Here is a 21,522-nt window from a genome sequence, read left to right as displayed (position 1 = left end):
AATGTTATTCCTATACTTCAATTTAAAAAAATCAGACAGAAAATAAAATGTTATTATAAAATAATACGATTGTTCTAGAAAATTTGACGAATACAAAAGAAGGTAAATAAAATAACTCATAATACTCAAAGATAATCATTGCTAAGATTTTAGTGTATTCATTTTGTCATTTTCTGTGCCATTATATGAGTATATATTTATACTTTTTTATTTTTATTGATCTCAGAATGCTTTTGTTCTTTTTTAACAGTTTGGTGGGGGGAGGGGTTAGTAACTAGGTTTATTTATTTAATGGAGGCACTGGGGATTGAACCCTGGACCTCGTGTATGCTAGGCATGTGTTCTGCCACTGAGCTATACCCCTCCCTATATTTATACTTTTTATAGTTTGGATCTTGAATATAATTTGTGATTTTAATACATCCTAACCCCCTCTCTCCTTAAGTTCCAATCTCTCATAAGAAGAAGAAAATCAACAGCTGACACATACATAGTACTGTCTGCCGGGCACCGTTCTAAGCACTTTACATGTATGAATTCACGTCACCCTCATAATAACCCTTTGAGGCAGATTTTACAAATGAGGCACAGAGTGTAAAATGAGTTTGCCTGGCTCTCACAGCTAGGAAGGGGTTAGAGACTGGAGAGGGTGACATCTTAACCATGCTCTGTTTGTTGCCTGCCGCTGACTCTAAGCCTCGTGCTGGCCAAGTCCCAAAGCCGCCCCACTGCTCTGCCCTGGGTGAGTGTCCTTGTCGCAGAATTCCCCCAACACTAGATGGTGTGACATAGCACCTACTTTCCCCTGGGAACCGAAAACAGTGGCCACCTACAGCCCTTCCTTGGATGGAGGAGGGGGCCCCACCTAGGGAGAAGGAGGCAGGACATCCAGGTCTGCATCCAGGGGGGCGGGGAGGAGCCCTGAGCTGGAGGTCAGGACGGACTGGCTCCAGGCCTGGCTCTGACCTCAGTGAGACAATTCACCTCTTTACACGTGTTTTCTCACCCTTAAAATGATGGGGCTGGATAGTAGTTCACTCGCTTGTTCATTTGTTCATTTAATACCCATCAGGCAGAGATGGATATGGCCTGGCTCCTCTCCTCTAGGAATCCTTCATCCAAAGTGTTCTAAGTGTGGTCATAGGAGAATGTGCGGGGGTGGTGGAAAAGCCCCTAGGGTGGGCTGGGGCCGAGAGGGTATCAGACAGAAGGGCCGGCTTAGCAAGGCTCCCCCTAGGACCAGTAGGAATTGTTGCGGCTTCTCGGGGCACACAGGGCACACTGTGCTGATCGGGTCTCTCTGGGGCCCCCTCGAATGTGTGTCCGACTCTCCCATGTTCAGCAGGCTACGGCAGTGCTGCTTGCCAGTGGGGGTGCGAGTTTAAACGTACAGAAGTTTCTTGTCTAACATCCTCGAAACTAGAATTCTGAAGTCCAGGTGCCAGCCCTCTGAAACCTTAGGGGATCCTTTTTTGCCTCTCCTTGCCTTCTGGCGGCCGCTGGCAATCCTTGGCGGTCCTTTGATACAGGAAAACGGGGCACGAGAGGATGGCTGTGTTCCAGGTCACAGGTGAGTCCCTGGGATGCACCCAACCAAGTCAGGGTCCCTGGCTTCGCACAGGAAAGAGTTCAAAAGCGAGCCATAGTTGAGTGAAGGTGGATTTATTTTTATCTGTATCTGTGTATCTATCTATATCTATATCTATCTATGTTTTAGCTATTTGTGTTTGTTAATGGAGGTACTGGGGATTGAACCCAGGACCTTGTGCCTGCTAAGCATGCGTGTACCACGGAGCTATACCCCCACCCCCCAAAAGTAGATTTATTCAGAGAGATGCAGACTCCATAGACAGAGTGTGGGCCATCTCAGAAGGCCAGAGGGAGACCTCAGGGTGCGGGGTGGTTAGTTTTTAGGGGCTCGGTAGCTTCATATGCAAGTGGGAGGATTATTCCAACTACTCTGGGGGAGGGCTGGGGGTTCCCAGGGAGTGGGCCGCAGCCCACTTTTCGGCCCCTTATGGCCAGCCTCAGAACTGTCCTGGTGCCTGTTGGGGTGCCATTTACCTTGCTGATGTATTACAATGAGCATAAAATGAAGCTCAGGGTCTACTGGGAGTCTCCCACCACCTCGGGCCTCAAGGTCTCCTGGGAGTCAGATCTCCACCTGCTGTGTCACTCCTTCAGGGGCTGCACCCTGCCCCCTCCCTCCTGTCTCACCTTGACCTGCAGCTCCATCACTCCAGCCTTGCCTCGTCTTCACCTGACGTTCGTTCTCCCCGTCGCTCTGTCCTCCTCTGACCATCTTCTTACATGGACACCAGTCTTAATGGATGGGGCCTGCCTTACTTAACTGAAGTAATCATATTGACAATCACCCTGTTTGATCCAAGTGAGGTCAAATTCTGATGTACCGGGGTTAGAATGTATCATGGCAGGGAGGCACAGTTTGACCCACAGTGATGTCCACAGCCACCATTTAGTCTGGGAGCCATGGCCTACTCTTCGCTTTGTTCTCCATCCAGCATCCAAGATGAGCTTCCGAAGCTACCGCAGGCAGGTGGAGGCTCAGGTAGTTCTTTCAGGCCCAGACAGAGAGTTAACACAGGACGTCTTTGCATCCGGGCATCTAAGGCTGGAGCCAAGGGGAGGAGATGAGAGCACCTTCTGAAGGATGGTTGTTGGTGGATTCCCGAGGGCCAGGGCCAGGTGGACTGTGAGAATGTTTCTGAAAGGTTCCGAAGCCCATTCTGGTCCAGAGGGATGACAGGGAAGCCGAGTAGGTGGTTTGAGCCCTTCTGACCCCTGAGACTAGCCCAGTGCCGCACATTTAAGGGTGGCCTTTTCCAGACCTCTCTGCGTGCACGTGCACATACTTGGTTGTTAGTAGGTGTGCAGTGCAAGCCAAGGAAACAGATGTGAAATAATTGCAGGATTCACGCTGCTGCTCCAGCCCTTCCCCGCCCTGAAGTCGCTCGCACCTTCCTTAGTAGTTGCCACGAAGGTCTAGAAACCGGGAAGCGATGCTTCTGTCATTCAAATGCTAATCGCCCCTCCAACCTGACACCTCTCTATCACCCTCTCTGCCCTCATCTGTGCCCCAAAGACAGCTGACCTGCACCCAGCCCCTTTGACTTCTTACAAAGGCTCTGGAGGGCGCCTCCCCAGGCACTTAGCATAGCTGTGGGAAGAAGTTTATGCGGAATATTCACTTTTCTCTCCCCCTGCCCTTTTATGGCTTTTCCCCTTAGTGGTCTAAACACCTCCCCAGCCCACCCCCAAGAGGTCGCAGTTGCAAAGGAGGCATAAGAGCAATCTGATCGGAGGCCAAGCCCGAACCAGGATTAGGTTTTTATTAGAGATGCACTCTTTTTTCTGGGCAGAAACACAGAGGGCCAGTCTCAGAAGAACGTGGATTTATGGGTTCCTGGACAATGATGTTAACTGCGGCAAGGCCCCCGTAGCCTCGCCAGCTCCGGAGTCCGCGTGTTCACAGTACGATCATTTATGTGTGTGTGTTCATTTTCTTCTCATTCAGATACAGGTAGACCTTTCCTAGAGATGCACAGCGAAATCCCCCAAATCATAAACATGACGGAAGGAGAGGAGGTCGTCATCCCGTGCCGGGTCACGTCACCCAACATCACTGTCACTTTAACAAAGGTAAAGCCGAGCGGTGCTACTCCCCCAGTAGTTTTGCTGCCAGGGAGCACGGCGAATTTTGAGTCGTTTTATCTCTCTGGGATGCTTTTCTCATAGACCTTTGGGCTGTCGATTTCTAGGTAGACTTTTCTATAACAGCTTTTTACTTTAAAGTGTATGCCGTGCTGGAAGTTATATCCATGCATGCGTTTCAGTGGAATAAAATGATAATGTCTAAAGCATAAATCTATGTGAATGAAAGAAGGAAAATGAAATGAAAATTTCTATGTATTGCCACCAATTCAAATGCATGTAAATGTCAGAAAATCCAATTCTATTGTGCATACAAATCAATAATCCAGATTTTTGCTCAAGGCAGAACTGTCAGGCTGGGTGTCTGACTCTGGGCATTTAAGAGCTCTTGCTTTGCTTTGAGTTGGGAAGTTCCTGGTAACAAAAGCCTTATCTCCTGCTGGACATCCAAACTTAACCTCTTAGGGGGAGAAAAAAGGGAAAGGAAGTTATAAGTGAGATTGTTCTTCATATTATGTTGTAAATTGTGCACGGAGAGAAGATGATGATTCAGGGTAAAATCTAATAAAAACAAAACAAAACAAAAACCTAAAATGGGACGTGCCAGCCAGTTCATCTGCAGTAACTTCAGGAGTAAGCTAAGTCTAGGAATTGGATTAAAACCTTCCCAAAAGGGAAATCACAGTGAATCCTTAGAGCTCGGAGCTTTTAGAGGAAAAGTGAAGGCTGTCCCAAGGCAGCATTAAGAGTAGGGACTCAGCAAGTGTTTGGTGGCGACAGTAGTCAAGTCGGAAAAAGTCTCCAGCGATTTGCAGTATCGCCAGTTGCCCCTGAGTCCTGAGCTGTGATGGGTGGTCTGCCTGTCTTCTTCCCTGGCTTTCACCCTCCTGCGTTCTTGATTTAAGTCCTCAGTATAGCCCAGCGGTGACAGGTTCTGGCTTCCCTTCCCTCACCAGGAATTATAAAATCATTGTATGTTGGAGCTGGAAACACCAGAGGAGCCAAACTCCGTTGGCAGAATTAAAAATGGAGATCCCCAGGGGGTTGGGGACCTCCGGGCCCCCCTGGGCATTGGAGCCGAGGTCCTAACTTCTCCCTCTGGCTTCTTGCCATCCTTTGCTAATAGTTTAATTGGAATTGGTGTCAGAGGAAGACGGGAGTGTTCAGAGCAGGGGCCGGGGCCACACTGCCTGGATTCTTTCTTTACCTGCTACCACTGACCTGCTGGACAAACTGGCAAGTTCTCAAATCTCTCTCCACATCAGTGTCCTCATTTGAGAGATGGGAGCGGTTCCAGGGGCAGCCACCTCACCTGGCTGCTGGGACGGTGATGTGCCGAGCTGTGTGAACAGCACTGAGGACCGTGCCTGGCCCGAGCCCTGTTCAGGGCTTAGCTATTAATGTCATACATCTAACCCCCAGATGCCCAATAATTGATTTATTATCAAGCGATGTTTTCAGTGGCCTGACATCACTCTTAGTCCCGGATTGTAATTGCTCCATGATTAACATGGGACAAACCATGAGGAGAGGAAACTTCTCTGTTTCTTTCAAACCCCTTGCCTTTTTGCCCTGATGCAGATCGCTGGTCTGTTTGAGGAACTTTCTCACGTTCCCACATGCAAACATTCCAGGGGAAAAAGCTTATTTTCTCTGTCCTGCCACCCAGATCTATAATACAAAGAGAGAGAGAGAGAGAGAGACGACTTTATTACTATGTTCTTATAGGTCACTTCCATTCTTAGAGAATGTGAGTGACTTGCCTCACTCAGGAATGATAGAAAAATCACAAACAGAAAGGTAATTCTGAGTAAGTTAAAATGTTGTTACATTGACAGCATGTAACAGAGTTCTTGTTTTTTGTTCTAACGGGGATTTTGGTTTGCCGCAGATATATTGCAGATATTCTAATCCAGGAGCTTTCTCTCCCGTCTCTCTCCCCTCTCCCTGTCCCCATGTCCCCCCCCCCGTCTCTCTCCCCGTCTCTCTCCCCGTCCCTGCTGCCCATCTGCCGGCCCGCCCTCCCCTCCCACACCCGCTCTGCCGCGCCCTGGTCAGCTGGAGAGAGTGCTTGTTCCCAAGGCTGTTCACCTGTCTGCCTCTTGACATACAGCAACACAGCTCATGAGCTACGTAGTCTTTTGTTATTTCAGCTCCTATCAGCTAGAAATAAAGTTACTTTGTCCATGGAGCTCTCCTAGCGACAGTAATGGATAGATTAAAGAAACACCTTACAGGAAATTTTCACGGGTTTTTAACCGGTGCAGAGGAAGGCCATCAACCAACCTTTTTTTAAGATTCAGTGCATGCTTGTTTTCACATGTTTTTATTTTTTATTTATTAATTTGGGAGGGGGCATTAGGTTTTTATTTATTTATTTTTAACAGAGATACTGCGGATTGAACCCAGGACCTTGTGCACGCTCAGCACATGCTGTACCACCGAGCTATCCCCTCCTTCACATGTTTTTAAAGCATCACAAATTTCAGTCCCTGACGTACATTTTTCTGAGTTTTTCCTTTGATAGCACCAAATTAGAAGAGAAAGTTCTCCCCCTCCGCTGAATGTGGAGCATTCGTAAATTTACAGGTAGAATCCTAATTTACTAAAACGTGAAATGCATCCTTTCATTGCTTTCAGTTTTGCGTAAACAGGATGCAGTTCGTCTCAAACCCAGGTAGCACTCTGGGAACATGGATCCACACGGGTGTGTTCACTGGGAGAGGGAACTAGAGGCTTTTGGAATAGAAATCTGCTGGATCACACATCCCAGCTATCTATCCTCTATCTCCTTCCACAAGCAATAGAAATAAATGCTAAGTGGGTAGAGTGATCTAAGGTGTACTTTTTTTTTTAATGGAGGTACTGGGGATTGAACCCAGGACCTCGAACATGCTAACCATGTGCTTCACCGCTGATCTGTACCCTACCCTCTGAGATGTACTTTTTAAAAGAAGATAGGAAAGATTTGAAACTTCTTCATGACAGCTAATGCTGTGAATCTTTATAACCCATTGTGGGAGGGTGATCTGATACTTCCCCCCTTGTCCAACTGGAGATAAATCACAGTAGTTGGCAGGTTTCAGCCTCTGAAAGTGGCAGGCATTCTGGCATCAGGGGAGTTTGGTGGGGTGATGACCCTTTACAAAGTCAACCCCAAAGCCGATGGTTTCAATTACATCCTTGGCAGATAGGAAAAGGCAGTAGGAGAGACTCAAACCGTGGACTCTTCTGTTTGGACTCGCTGGGTTTGGGACTTATAGGAATTTGAGAGCACTCCATCCATAACTGTCTCTGGCCTTGCATCTCTTTTCTGCTCTCTTCACGCTCAGCAGCCGCAGCTTCTGGGCGTTTCCCTCCCAGAGGCAGTCGATACCCTCAGTCTTCCCCAGAGTGATAACCCCAGTGAGTGTCAGGTGAACGCTAGCGTCTTGGGGGACCTGGAATTATGTACCATCCTTTTCAGGCAGCCACCTCTTTAACAAGTCACGTGAAGGTGGGAGGGCAAGGTCTGGCTTGTTAAAAGCTCCAGGTGGTGAGACTCGGAAGGATAACCCGGCAGCCCCAACGGAAAAAATACTAATTTTTTTTTTTTTTAATTGAGCATAAGGCCAGTTTATTACCAGGATTCCCAGAGGCCAAAGAGATTCAGGCTCCCACCCGGAGGCTGACGTGACAACTAGGTCTGTCCCAGGTGGATGCAGCTTGTTGCAAAGGCCAGTAACAAATGATCATGTTTACCATAACTTATCATAGTAAATGTAGAGTTTGCTACACGCAAGGAAAACCGAAGAACCAATTACAACAAACAGGAGTTTCTACCCGCGCCATTCTCATCTTGGACTTAATTACATTTCCACAAGCTGCGACTGAAGCTGCTGTCACGGCGCTAGTACAGTTTTGCTAAAACCTGTTGCTTCCTTTTCCAGTTTCCACTTGATACTCTGGTCCCAGATGGGAAAAGAATAACCTGGGATAGCAGGAAGGGTTTTACAATATCACGGGCAACCTACAAGGAAATCGGGCTTCTGACCTGTGAAACGGCTGTCGGCGGGCACTCGTTCAAGACCAACTATCTCACACTCCGACAGAGTAAGTGGCCTCCAGAGGCGCCAGCACGAGCCAGGGCGCTCAGGGGCTTCTTTGCTGAATGAAACGGGTTTTTTGTTTGTTTGTTTTGTGTTTTTGTTTTTTTTAATGTTATTTCTTATCCTCGCAGCCACCACAATCACAGACGTCCAGATCAGCACGCCCAGCCCAGCCAGGTTACTGAGAGGCCACACTCTCACCCTCAACTGCACGGCTACGACTCCCTTGAACACGAGAGTTCAGATGACCTGGAGTTACCCTGGGGAAGTGAGTGACCCACTTTTCTTTTCTTCTACAGGACAATATTTCGTTTTAGCCACTGAAAGGCTACACTGAGTTTTTGATGTGGGGAAAATCAGAATATTCTGACTCCTGTAGCTGTCTGAGTCAATACAGAAGCTTTGGGTTGGGTTGGGAAATGTCCCCTGCCTTGCATGTCATGAGTGTGATATGCAGAGATAGGGTCTTTTGATGTCTGGAGGTTTTGTTTTGAAGTGTATAGGCTGGCATTTCTACTGCAGGATTCTGGGTGGAAAAAGGGATTGTTTCCTCCTTGGAAACTATTCTCGAGGATTTAGAGATGAGAGAGAAATTTATCACTGCGTGCCAGGCAGGGGCTATCTTTTGTAACAACAACAACAGAAAGTTGTTGTCAGCACATTAATTTAAAGGACTGGCAGACAGGCAGGCACCTGATTGGAGCATGTTTGGGAAAGATAGTACAACTCAGCCGTCCCGGTGTTCTGTTTGTTCAGTGACAAAGGAGCGATTCTGTCCTTCAGAAAAACGAGAAGAGGGAAGGTTGAGTTGGCTTCCCTTATTCAAATGAAACATCCTTGCAAACAATCGTTGTTTTAAAAATGTGTAGGTGGACAATTTATGATAAACTGTTCAGAAACATTTGACAGTGTTTCCAGCCCCATTTCTCGTGCGTCTATATGATTTATGCGGCATTTCCCAACTAAATCATTTGCTACAGCATTTAGGTGACCCAGTCCTGAAGTTAGCTTGTGATTAAATTACGTATGGGCAATTGATGCATTGGCCCCAAACTAATTTTGTTTAATTGAGGTCTAGTTGATTTACAATGTTATATTGATTTCAGGTGTACAACATAGTGGTTCACAATTTTTATAGATTATACTCTTAAGTTATTATAAAATATTGGGCTATATTCTTTGTACAATATATCCTTGTACCCAAGCTCATTTTTTCTCATCAACGTTTCTTGCTATGAAAATAGAATAACAACAAATGGCAACAAAAATTGTGTCACAGGTGCGCTGTAGAGACACATTAATAACTCATCAGTCATAAAGTATTTTCTAGAAAATGGCATTGTTTCATTTAAATAAAAATGCTACGACTTGTAGCAACATTTTCTGGGTTTTGATAGAAATCATATATTCATTCTTTTTTAAATGGAGGTCCTGGGGATTGAACCCAGGACCTCATGTGTGCTAAGCATGCACTCTACCACTTGAGCTATACCCACCCCACCTCAGAAATCATATATTCTTAATAAATGCAAAGGGGGAAGAAACTTTCATCCTCTTGGTTTTGCTACTGTAAGTAAGAGTAGGGTAGTACATCTATCGAATGCCAGTAACCTTTGAAAATGGCGCGGTCCAGGAGAACTTTCTGTAATAGAAGCAATCCATAGCTCTGCTGGCCAATACACTGACCACTAGCTGCATATGCCCTAATGAACACTTGGAGTGTGGCTAGTGGGACTGAGAACTGATTTTTTTTTTTTAAACGAGAAAATCCATTTATTTAACTACAAAAAATCGTATCACCATAAAAAAGTCAAAAGACAAAGGACAGATGGAGGAATTTTTTTGTAATTCATCTCACAGACAAAAGTCTAATTTCCTTAATGTATAAGAATGCTTACAAATCAATAAGAAAAAGGTCAACATTCTAGAAAAATGGGCAAAATCTCAGGAACAAGGAAGTATATATACTATGAGAAATGCAAATACTGTGACAATAGGGTATTGAGAACTGAATTATTAATTTTGTTTAATTTTATGAGCAGAAGACTTAAACAGACATTCCTCTAGTGAAGACATACAGATGGCCAACAGGCACATGAAAAGATGCTGATTATTGCTAATTATCAGAGAAATGCAAATCAAAACTACAGTGAGGTATCACCTCAGACCTCACACCAGTCAGAATGGCCATCATTAAAAACTCCACAAATGGTAAATGCTGGAGAGGGTGTGGAGGAAAGGGAACCCTCCTACACTGCTGGTAGGAATGTAGGTTGGTGCCGCCATTATGGAAAACAGTATGGAGAGTCCTTAAAAAACTAAACATAGACTTACCATGTGATTCAGTCATCCCACTCTTGGATATACATCTGTGGAGAACTTAATTTGAAAAGATACATGCATCCCAATATTCATAGCAGCACTATTTACAAAAGCCAAGACATGGAAGCAATCTAAATGTCCGCTGACAGATGACTGGATAAAGAAGTTGTAGTATATGGACACAAACACACAGTGGAATACTACCCAGCCATAAAAAAGAATGAATAATGAAATAATGCCATCTGCAGCAACATGGATGGACCTAGAGATGATCATACTAAGTGAAATAAGTCAGGCAGAGAAATACAGATATCGTATGGTATCACCTATATGAGGAATCTTTTAAAAAATGACAAAATGAACTTATTTACAAAACGGAAAGAGACTCACAGACATAGAAAACAAACTTACGGTTCCCAGGGGGTTAATGGGAGGGGAGGGATAAATTTGGAGTTTGGGACTCGCAGATTCACACTACTGTATCTAAAAAAGATAAACAACAAGGCCCTACTGTAGAGCACGGGGAACTATATTCAATATCTTGTAAAACCTATAATGATAAAGAATATGGAGGAGAAAAAAATATATATATAAAACAACTGAATCACTGCTGTATACCAGGAACTAACACAGCATCATTAGGTCAACTATAATCCAACAGAAAAAAGAAATGATTGGAAGAAATTAATGAATTTTGTTTAATTTTAACATCAATCGTGCCCAGCTAGAGGCGTCGGCGCTCACAAAGCAGCTCTAATCCTGGGGCAGCTGCTTTCCGAGGCAGAAGCAATAGCAATGTTACTGGAACTTGGGGAGGGACGCATTCTCCAAGGGAGAAGGGAGAAGTAACACCCACGTAACAGTGCTGCCCAGAATCCCTGAGTCTGGTGTGCGGGGGATTGATTCTCTGAGTTTTGATGGCGATGACTGGTGTTCTCTCTCTGGTCAGTGCAGAGAGTGGAGAAGGTGGCGTCACGTGCATCTGGTCCAACAGGGCAGCGAGAGGACAGGTGGGTGGGATTTGTCACACAGGGCAGGGCTGAGTCACGACCCAGGGATCAGTTTGGCCCGCTTCCAAAGGCTTTTCCAGCCCTTCTCATGGGGCCAAACTGAGGGGAGGAAATAACATATTATGTGTTATAAAATATAATGCTTAAAAAAAAAGAAAGAAAAGAAAGAAAGGAAGAGACAATTAAAGGAAAAGGCAATGTGACTTCATCTTCCAAAACCAGGAGTGGGTCATTGTGGCTGGTTTCCACGGCTGAGCCTGAGGCCGGCTCTGGGCCCTCCCTGAGGGGACAACCCCTTCCCCCGTTACCCCACACTCACTCCCAGAGCGATGGTTGAACTTGTCAATAGCTTTGGGTGTCCCCAGATCCACGTAGCATGATTTAGCAGAAACCGGCAAGCATTTCTCAAACAACACAGCAATGAAGCCCGGAGTATCACACCTTAGTAGGTGGAGCCGGATGCGTGGTCTTTTCCTTCATTTCTAGGAAGAAGGCAAAAGAAAACCCACACAGTGACTTATTAAGAGAAACACTGTCATTAAACCCAGATACTAACGATAATTACTGCCTGCATTTGTGTGTGATGTCCATGCTTAGAGGACAGGTTTGTGCTGGAGGGAAGCTGTTAGATTTAGCCTCAGAAGACCTGAGTGCCCAGCCTACTCTGGTCAGTGTCTCTGATGCTGTAATTTCTCCATTTGTAAAAGGGCATTGACCCTATCAGTCTCGCTGGCTTGTGGTGAGACACCGCGGAGATAATGTGTGTGAAAGTCCCTGCGAAGAAAATGAAGTGCTAACCAGACGCTCCTGCAGCCCGTATCTGACACACCTAGATGGAGCTGTGCTTTCCCAGCATCCTGGTCGAGGTGGGCTTGCCTCTTAGCATAGAAAACTCATGCTAGGAAGCCTCTGGGAAACGCTGTAACTTGAAGCCCAAACTGTGACTACGTCCACATTTGTCATGCATTTTCTTTCTAGATAAATAAGAGAGCTTCTATAAGGAGAAGAATTGACCGACGCAGTTCCCATAACAATGTATTCTACAGCATCCTGATTATTGACAAAGTGCAGAGCAAAGACAAAGGACTGTACACTTGTCACGTGAAGAGTGGCCCATCCTTCAAATCTGTCAACACTTCCGTGCATGTCTATGGTAAGCAACTCACGCCCCGCTTCCTAATCGTCGCAGATTTTGGAGGGTTCTACAACACAAGTCACTTTTCTTTTGGCCAAGAGGCCTACTGTCACAAACAAACACAATTTCCCGCCTCCCCACCACTGCCAAAGAGCAAAGCACATCAAGTGCTCTTTAAATGTAACACTTTTGCATTTTGGGCAGAGAGACCTTTCCTTATGAGTTCATTGTGATGAATGATTCAGTTAAGATCGTATGATAATCTCCGTGGCATTCTTATTTTAGGGTTTCCTATAAACAAAAATACAATCAGTTTTACCTTTATTTTCTGGGAGAAATTTCTCAGGTCCTACTAATTCAGAAGAAAATGTGGTGTGATAAATACTTTAGAATTGATGCTCTTTTATCCTTGGTTTTACTCTCATGAAATTCTGATATTGTTGCTTAATTCCAAGAGGCAAATTCTATAAAGAAACTACTTAAACTTAGAATGCTTAAAAACCTACTTTATTTCTACTGTTTATTTCTACTGTTGAAAAATTGTGAGGAGCAGAAATGAAGGGACCGTTCTATCAGTGGTCTTGGTTATTCCAGTTGATTTTTTGTATCAAACTCACTGTTTTAGAGCACGTGAAACAGCCTCCTCCCATCACACTCATATTGCCCAGGTAGATTTTTAGAAGTATCTTTCTCCTTTTTATGTCATTGTGACATAGATGGTTAAGTGTTTCCCCTTCTCTTGCCCTGCCTCTGTGTTTCCAACTTCTGTCTCTGGGACCATTTGATTTTGAAAGTATTTCACCAGATAGGCAACTTTTAAATCATTTTATTCACCGAGCAATATGTGGGCTCACTGATGGACTTGATCGTAATTCAGCTCTATTTCTTGTTGCACCTTCCTTGAAGGAGGCAGTGAGTTGGGGTTTCTGTTACTGTTTTGTTTACAAAAAGAGAGTCTTTCCTAATGGATTTGTCCCTTCTCCTTTCAAAGATAAAGCATTCATCACTGTGAAGCATCGAAAACAGCCTGTGCTGGAAACTGTAGCTGGCAAGCGGTCTTACCGGCTCTCCATGAAAGTGAAGGCGTTTCCCTCGCCGGAAGTCGTATGGTAGGACCACAGTTGTGTTCATATCAGTTTAAGATAGGCTTTGTCAATAGAAGATGCAGGGGCCCGATGACTTGAATTCTTGGGAAAAACAAAACAAAACAAGATAAGTTTCCTAGACAGCCGTGGAGAGACTGTGTTGCTGGGCTGCGAGTGGTGTGGGTGGGAGAGGTTGGGGGTGGCGGAAATAATGTAACAGGATGGAGCGAGGGATGAGGGTTTCTGAGTGCTCATTTCAGTGTAGTCGTTCACTCACTGTGACTAAATTTCTGCTTCTCTAAACCTTCCTATGATGTCAGCGTCCTCTGAATGGACTATGCCGGGCATCTTGAATATGTAACATGCTCTATTAACCCTGAAGAAGTGGGCCCTTGTCATGAGGATAATAATTCTTTTATTATCAGAAAATAATTCTTTTAGATACAGCTGGGCTGAAAGTTCCAGTCCTGTTTTAAAATTAAACAAACATTAATAGAGACAAGACTTAATTCAGTTGCAGGGGTGCGCGAATGGACCTCCTTGAACCAATTAAGTGTTTTTTGGCTCAAGGTTTGCATATTCAGAAACTCCTTAAGCAGCTTTTTGCTTTTTTTTTTTTTAATGCTAGCACAACACCTGATATAAAACAATGTAATCTTTCAAATCTGCATCATTTTGTTAAATCATTTTTAAGTGCCGGTATCTTTGGCTCAAGCCATCATATTCTAAACAAAGAGTATGGTGCAAAACTGATGAGAAAAACCACTCATACAATACAGACCTGGTGCCATTTTAGAACCTCCTCAACCAGGATTTGTTTTGCTTTCAGGATCATATGGGTGTGGTGTTTGTTTTCAGCCTCCTCAGTTAACTGGGAATTAGAGAGAAAGTTAGACTTTGTACTGTGCCCTTTCGTGCTGCTGGGAGTAGAAAGGAGATTCTTTTTGGTTTCATAATATCTAAAGAGTTGAGTAGTAACTTTCCAATGAATGTGCATTCTTCCTGAATAGGAACTGAGTCACAGAGGAGCTGTATTTCCTCTTTCAGTGTCTGAGCGCGTCTGCATCTATTAAACACCACTAATTTCTTCAGGAACTAAGGAGCAAGAACCTAAAGCAAACAAGCAAAATCAGTCCATTTTTGAAAATACTGACTTGTTAATGGGAGATAATGTAGAGGAATATGGACCTGTAGTCACAGAGCAGAGCACGCTCACTTCAGCTGCTTTGGAACCGAGACCCACGCGTAAGGGGATTGGTTCCCGTGACTGTGGCACATTCACGAGCAGGACGGGATGCTGTTCCCACACGAAAGCTCTGTGCAGAACAGTCGCTTCCTACGCACAGATTTAAGGTGCCCATTTAAAGAACTGTGTACCTGAACGAAATCAGAGAATTTTAGAGCTAAAAGAGATCTTTGAGAAACCCAGAGAAACTGAGGCTCACATGGATAAGGCAAGGCCACAGCACGGGGCAAGCATTCAGGCCTGACTCTCAGTTCCGTATGCAACTGCATGATACCTGGGCATTGACTCTGTCTCTAAAGTTAAAAAAAAAAGTTTTATGTTCATTTATGTTTTGTTTGTGAGTTTTGTGCCTTAACTGTTCTTCCTCAGGGGAAAAGCCCTGATAACCTTGGTTTCACTATAGCTTATGAAAGGACAACTGGCGTGACCATTTAGATAACTAATACGAACTCCACATGAGGCCACAATGGGAAAGTCTATTTTTGTTTTTATCTGGAGAAGAGATCTAGTTGATCTGACTTACAATGACGCTTATATGGCTATTGGAGCCTTGCGGAGAATTCTGAAAAACATCTCTGATAGAATCAGCCTGTGCTTCTGGGTTAATACTTAAGTCATAGTGGTGACCGGCATCCCTGTGAATACAGTGAACCATCACTTACTTTTCTTTCTTCCTTCAGTTTATTTCTTCCTCTTTGCCAACAAGCATGAAGTGTTTCCCAGTCTAAAGATCACACTTGGCTTTACTGGAAAGTCAGTCTGTGCATTTTTTTTTAATGAATATTGAGGATCAGAGGCTTGAGATGTAGAACCACGAGCTCACGTCCTTAAATGGCAATGTTGAAGTGATGTCTGAGAGGTAGTGTCAAATGACTTACTGACCGTGCGCTTAACCACAGGTTAAAAGATGGGTTACCGGCCACTGAGAAATCTGCCCGCTACTTGGTTCATGGCTATTCGTTAATTATCAAAGATGTAACTGCAGAAGACGCAGGGGATTACACAATCTTGCTGGGCATAAAGCAGTCGAATGTGTTTAAAAACCTCACTGCCACTCTGATTGTAAATGGTAAGTTCGCCATTTCGTGCTTTCTTCTGCTTCTGGTAGGGATAAAATTAGTGAAAATTTACAAGTTGAAAGTCAGTATAGCAACATCAGAGAAAACAACATTTTAAATAATTGTTTTAAAACCATATCCTCCCCCATCACAACTCTGTCATGTTTGCTTCTTATCGTCCATAAAGCAATATGATTTTTTTTAATTATTGTGATCATAATGGACGTACAATGGAATCCATTTTTTAAAATGTTCTCAAAACACTTCTACTTCTTTTAAATTGGCATAAAATGACAAATATGAAGGTTTGATTTTTGTTCATGTGTTTGTTTCCTTGACATCAAAACCAGTGAGACTATGTGGTCCAGGAGAAAGTCATTAGAACTGTCTTGACTTTTGTCGTTCTTTATCTCCTTTCAGTGAAACCCCAGATTTATGAAAAGGCTGTGTCATCGTTTCCGGACCCGATCCTCTACCCACTGGGCAGCAGACAGATCCTGACGTGTACCAGCTATGGTGTCCCTCAGCCTACGATCAGGTGGTTCTGGCATCCCTGTAACCGTAACCGTTCCAAAGCAAGGTAGGAGCCATTCACTTCTGGAATAACTCTCAAATGCTTTTTGACACGTGGACTCACGGTCTTTAATGGACACAGATGGGAGCCTGCAGCTGGGATGTGCAGTGCATTGAGGGCAAAGGTTTTCCCTGCCTTGGGGAAAGGCAGGCAATTATCTACTCTTCTTCCTTGCTCGTGTCTAACCGTTTCATCATTTTTCTCTCTAGTTTGTAGTTTGAGGATAGGCGCACACAGGGACAGAATTAAGGTCACCCCGTGAGCCATCCTTGGAACTCGGGTTGGAATTCCAGTCTCTTGTTTTCCACTCAGGGACGCCCAGACTTGGGCTCCAGTGCTGCGTCATTACACGGGTTTCCCCAGTTCTCATCCTGTAAGCATCGAGTGTGACGTGAAACCTTCCCATTGTGGAAGATGACCCCTTTCCCCAGGCTTTGCTCGTACGTGCTCTTCCATCTGTCAGAATTGAGTGCCAGCCCATCTCCCGCCTCCTCAGAAGTCCTCCTTTATCCTCCCAGCTTGATCAAAAAATAAACAACACTTAAAAGAGGCTATTTGGTTTTCTAGATTCTACCCACAATTTCCAGTCCATCATCTTGTGTTTAACTTTCTGTTTGATGCATGTTATTCTGATTGCAAAAGTTACTGGTGAATTACAGAATTCTTGAGAAGTCGCTGTTTCCACATACCTGATTTCTCATCTGATTGAATCATTTGCTAAGAATAGAAATATGGAGAACTTACAAATCTTGAATACCTTCTTTTATCCCTGGGATGATTCCACCCAAAAGAAAGTGAGATCTACTGAGATTTTGTATTATTTTGCTAATTTGGGGGTAGGCATGCACACTTATGGACCCTCTGAGGCCTTGATATTTGTGCTAACATGCAAATAAATTAAAAATAACGAAGTAACTTAAGCTGTTAGATTTGGACAAAAGTATGACTGAATTTTTATGAGATAAAATAGCCTTTTATAGATAACGTTAATTTCTTGTTTGACAGTAGCAAATCTAAGATTTCACCTCTATTTAGGATAAGAGTTAGTAACTATGTGAAAATAACAATTATGAGTGAGAGCATATAATAAAGCGAGGTTTGAATATTGCTGGTGAAACACAGTTTGGGAATGAGACCTGCTGAGGTGAAAGGTCGCCCTCTTTTTCGATTTCTGTTTGGTCTGTGGGATCCTTCTCCCACGTTACAGAGCAAGTTTGCTGAGGCTGGAAAGATGTCTTACTCCTCTTGGAATTCTCTCAAGATTCAGAGCAGTACCTTCAGTCTTCAATGTTTGTTGGCCTTTTGACTTACTCGCTTAATGTTAAACGCATTCTTTTTTTTAACCAATCACAAGATAGATCCAAAATGAAAGCTTTAACTCTTTCGTGATGATTTATTTTAAAAAAACATGTTGTTGTTTGAAATTATCTGCTGAACATGCACCTTTCCATAAGAAGTTCTCGTTTTTTAAGTCAGCAGACTGATCGAGTAGCTTACCTGTGTCAGGCTCAGATTTGATGCTTGGTGGTTAAATCAGTACATTTAACTTAGAAATATTTCAGAGAGATATACGGGGCCTTTGTGTACTAGGAAACAAGCAGAGTAACTCTGTTTTATCCTGTCACAGAGAGAAAAGCTCAAATGGACAGATAAGTGAAACCCTCTTTAAATGTGAAAATCTTTCAAATATGTCTTTATATAAGTCTATTTTATATGCTTAGATTCAGTTGCAGACAGGAATTTTAGTGACATTTGAATATGGGATGTTCTATTCATGAATTTAAAAAACCTCATTTATTCTGGGGCACATAGTACATATTTGCACAGTAACTTGTTCATGATCTGATCGTCAAAAGGCGACTAACACATACACATTGCTCTTGAATAGTTAGAATAATTCTTGGTATTTGAATTTTAGGCCCTAGTGAAGGGATATATCTATATAAGGACCACAACCAAAAAATTAGTTTAGTTTAGAGGTTAGAATATGTTTGCTTAAAGTAGCTCGAAATTAATTGGTTTAATATAGCCAGCTGGTCAGTGGATCTCAAGTCAAGAGGTGCAGACTTAACTTGTACAGTTTCCTGGACTCCAGTAAGTGTGTATTTTAAAATTATCAGGACTACTGCTCAACTCTTTCATTTTTATGGATCATTAAATACATTTAACAGAAATTTCCTCCTTTAAAAAGAGTAAGTGTGGTAAGCTACTGGGCTATGTTGTAACTGAATAACATTGTCGTTTTTGATTCACCTAGAATTTGTTTTTATAAAACATTAAGAATAGAGGGCAAGGGGAAGGGTAGTTATTTTTTTAACTCAGAATCTTTCCCCCTTTTACTTTTCTGCATAGTCTGGGTGGTCAAGTAGTAGAAGACAAGAATGTTCTTTTTGAATGTTTAATAACATTAAAATAAGTTATTAACACCGAATGGGGTGGAATTGGGGATTCTTCTCATCCTCAGCAACTGGCAGGGACTTCTCAATAGATCATCCTAAACTTGTTCCCTGTTGGCCTGAGCATAAACTCAGGGAGCGCACGGAAGGGTATGGAGCATGCAATTCCTTTCACACGTGTGTAGTTAACAGCTTGTGTTCATAAGAAATAGAGAAAATTACATACACGTCATGGAATGAGGATCAGAGGAAGTGGTAATGTATCTGGGAAAGGCATAGAGCGCTCCAGAAATGCGAGCGTGTAATTACTGCTGGTGTCAGGGTAAGTGTCTCTAAACAAGGCTCCAAAACTTTTAAGGAACTTGAACAGAGCTTTCCACTTACTGTAGAACTCGTTTCACAACAGGGAGGATTTTTACCTAATACTGCTAAGAAATGAACACAAATTGTGGAAAGTGAAATGTAATTTTGCTGCGCTTTAGATGTAGAAATTTAGTAGGTCTGGGTGGTAGGAGTGAGGAAAGTAGAAACTGTGATTTTTCAGAAGAAGCAAAAAGGAAATGGGAATAGAGATGAGTAAGTTAGGCGGAAGTAAAAGTAAGAATGAACAAAAGTGCTAGAACGGGGGAATGAGTGACTTCTCAGTTGGGTGGCCTGTCCCATTCATTTGTTTCCCGTCATGGGAGGAAGTGGTTCTGACCTGTGGGTGGGCTGACGCCGGCGTGGGGCAGAGTGGGACGGTCCCAAGAGCTGACTCCTGCTCCGAGAGCCCACACTAGATTTCTAGAACTTCACCTCCCCCGCTGGATTTTGAGGGACTAAGCAGGACTCCTGAACCGCCCGTGCCGTGAGCTGGTCTTGACCTCACAGCCCTGGGTGGGCTGGTCCAGTCTCAGAGGAAGCCTTGTTTGGATAGGGTCGCCCACCCCTAGAAGGACAGACGGTCTGTGAAGGAACAAGGAACCCCACTGGAGTGCTGGGAAGGGGCCCCTCTTTGGGGAGTGGATGGGATGGATTTGAGGAACCCAGAGGGCATTGTTAGAGGGCATCTTGGCATAAGAGCAGACAGTCTTCAGATCCCAGGTTGTTTTAATTCCCTCTCCGCATCTCACCGTCACAGGTTATAACTGCCAGGGAATGAGTAACCTGGTAAATTGCACTAGAGTTGCAACACATACTGTGTTATTGGTCTTCAGTGGGAAAAATGTTGGGTATATTGGGCTCTTTGCAAAAGCCTCATTTTCTTTATCAGCTATCTGTGATGAACAAAAACAATATGCAGAGAGAAACTTCCACTGTGTTGACAACACTCACATCTTACAAATGCATTTTATGCATCATCAGTATTCAGTCGAAAGATGCTGTCAGCCATCTGTTAACCACACAGATATTTACTGGGCACCAACCAGGTGCAAAACACAGATACATACCATTTGTGTTTAGCATGTATGTTTGAATTATGTAAAATCTAATGAATTTGGTGATTCCTTACTCTATCTGTGTATGTACCTACAGAATCTCCCTTCCACAGCTGAGGGGTGGAGAACTGGGAATCAAGGAAATGGGTTCTATTCTTGGCACCGTCCCTGACTTCTGTGTGACCTTGGCCAGTTATTTAATCTGTGCTTCAATTTCCCCTTCTGTAAATGGTAATGGTTCTGCTTCCCTTTTCCTGTAATACTCAGCTATGAATGAGTGAACGAGCAAGTCGCTTAAAATTACGTTGTCATCTTCAAAAAAGCTTGAAATAATTTCCTAGTTGTTGCGCACTAATTTTTTTTTCCCTTCTTCTTACAAATTATAAAGCAATTTGGCCCAAGGGCTAACTCTGGGGATCAGGGCCAAATTAAAAGGGGAAAAATAAAACCAACTTATGAAAATAGAATGAGAACTCGAAAAAGAATGTGCCTACCTACGTATAACTGAATCACTGTGCTGTACACCAGAAATGAACACAACATTACAAATCGGGGGGAGGGTATAGCTCAAGTGGCAGAACATATGCTTAGCCCTGGGTTCAATCCCCAGTACCCCCTCTAAAAATAGATGAATAAGGAAACCTAATTACCTCCCCCCAAAAAAATGAAAAAAAATTTTTTTAATTTAAAAAAATTGCAAATCAATGATACTTCTATTTTTTTTTAAAGTAAAATGGTTGTAAGAGAAGTCTTACATGTAATTATGTATTCTGTGATACAGAATTGACTCCATAATTATAATGTCAATAATGTCCTGTGAAGAAAAAAAAATACAGCCGCTGCTCCACCGCTGGTGTTGAGCCCCGTGTCCTTCACTGCCAGCCGGGGGTTCCTTGGTCGGTCATGGTCCAGCCCACACAGAGGAAGGCGCTCTCACTCTTCGCCCAATTAGCCCTAAAACCTTGCTTGCTTTATTTGGCCTTTTGCCATCGAGCCCCCTTTAGAATGCAAAAAAAAAAAAAAAAAAAGTGATTGGATTCTCAACTCATGGAAGGGTGGGGGGGCAGGGTATACTTTATTACTTCCTTGGCTAAAATAGTCGATTTTTTAAGAAAAGCCGGATAGACATACATGGCTCTCAAGGAGCTGCTTCCAAACCTCTGGAGTCAGGCAGAGCTGGAGTCTCAATTGCACGCTTTAGAAGTTGGGTAGAAAATAGTACTTCCTGCCACACGATCTGATGCCCCAGTTCTGACACCCTCGCCCTCTGCCCCGGCAGCAGGGTGCGGCGGGGCGTCTAGAGGAGGCGATCACTCCAGGACTGAGTGTGGTTTGCTAGGGTTTTTACTGGAGTGCGGCTGGGGGGAGGGTGGCCTACAAACCAAAGGAAGGCAGGGGCACCCAGGAACTCTGAGGAGGGCTTGCCTAATTGCATTTCTTTGTTGTTTACGTCACCAAATTGGCAAAGAAAGGAAGGCCTGAATCATTAGGGACATGTTGGGGATAGATCATTTGGGA

The 21,522-nt window shown here is 43.7% G+C and overlaps 1 protein-coding gene across 1 annotated transcript in view; it reads left to right on the top strand.

Moving 5' to 3' along the window:
* Window positions 1–21,522, top strand: part of FLT1 (fms related receptor tyrosine kinase 1) — a 159,965-nt gene that overhangs the window by 43,286 nt on the left and 95,157 nt on the right. The window contains exons 4-10 of the mRNA XM_074377969.1: window positions 3,536–3,660; window positions 7,602–7,764; window positions 7,892–8,028; window positions 12,071–12,245; window positions 13,219–13,336; window positions 15,458–15,627; window positions 16,037–16,196. Of these exons, the coding sequence (XP_074234070.1) occupies window positions 3,536–3,660; window positions 7,602–7,764; window positions 7,892–8,028; window positions 12,071–12,245; window positions 13,219–13,336; window positions 15,458–15,627; window positions 16,037–16,196 (1,048 nt within the window). The remainder of the gene's footprint in view (window positions 1–3,535; window positions 3,661–7,601; window positions 7,765–7,891; window positions 8,029–12,070; window positions 12,246–13,218; window positions 13,337–15,457; window positions 15,628–16,036; window positions 16,197–21,522) is intronic.

The sequence above is a fragment of the Camelus bactrianus genome, chromosome 14, assembly GCF_048773025.1.
Source record: "Camelus bactrianus isolate YW-2024 breed Bactrian camel chromosome 14, ASM4877302v1, whole genome shotgun sequence".
NCBI classification, from domain to species: domain Eukaryota; kingdom Metazoa; phylum Chordata; class Mammalia; order Artiodactyla; family Camelidae; genus Camelus; species Camelus bactrianus.
Note: the sequence above shows the minus strand (reverse complement) of the source record. Positions and strands in the feature narration are given on the sequence as shown.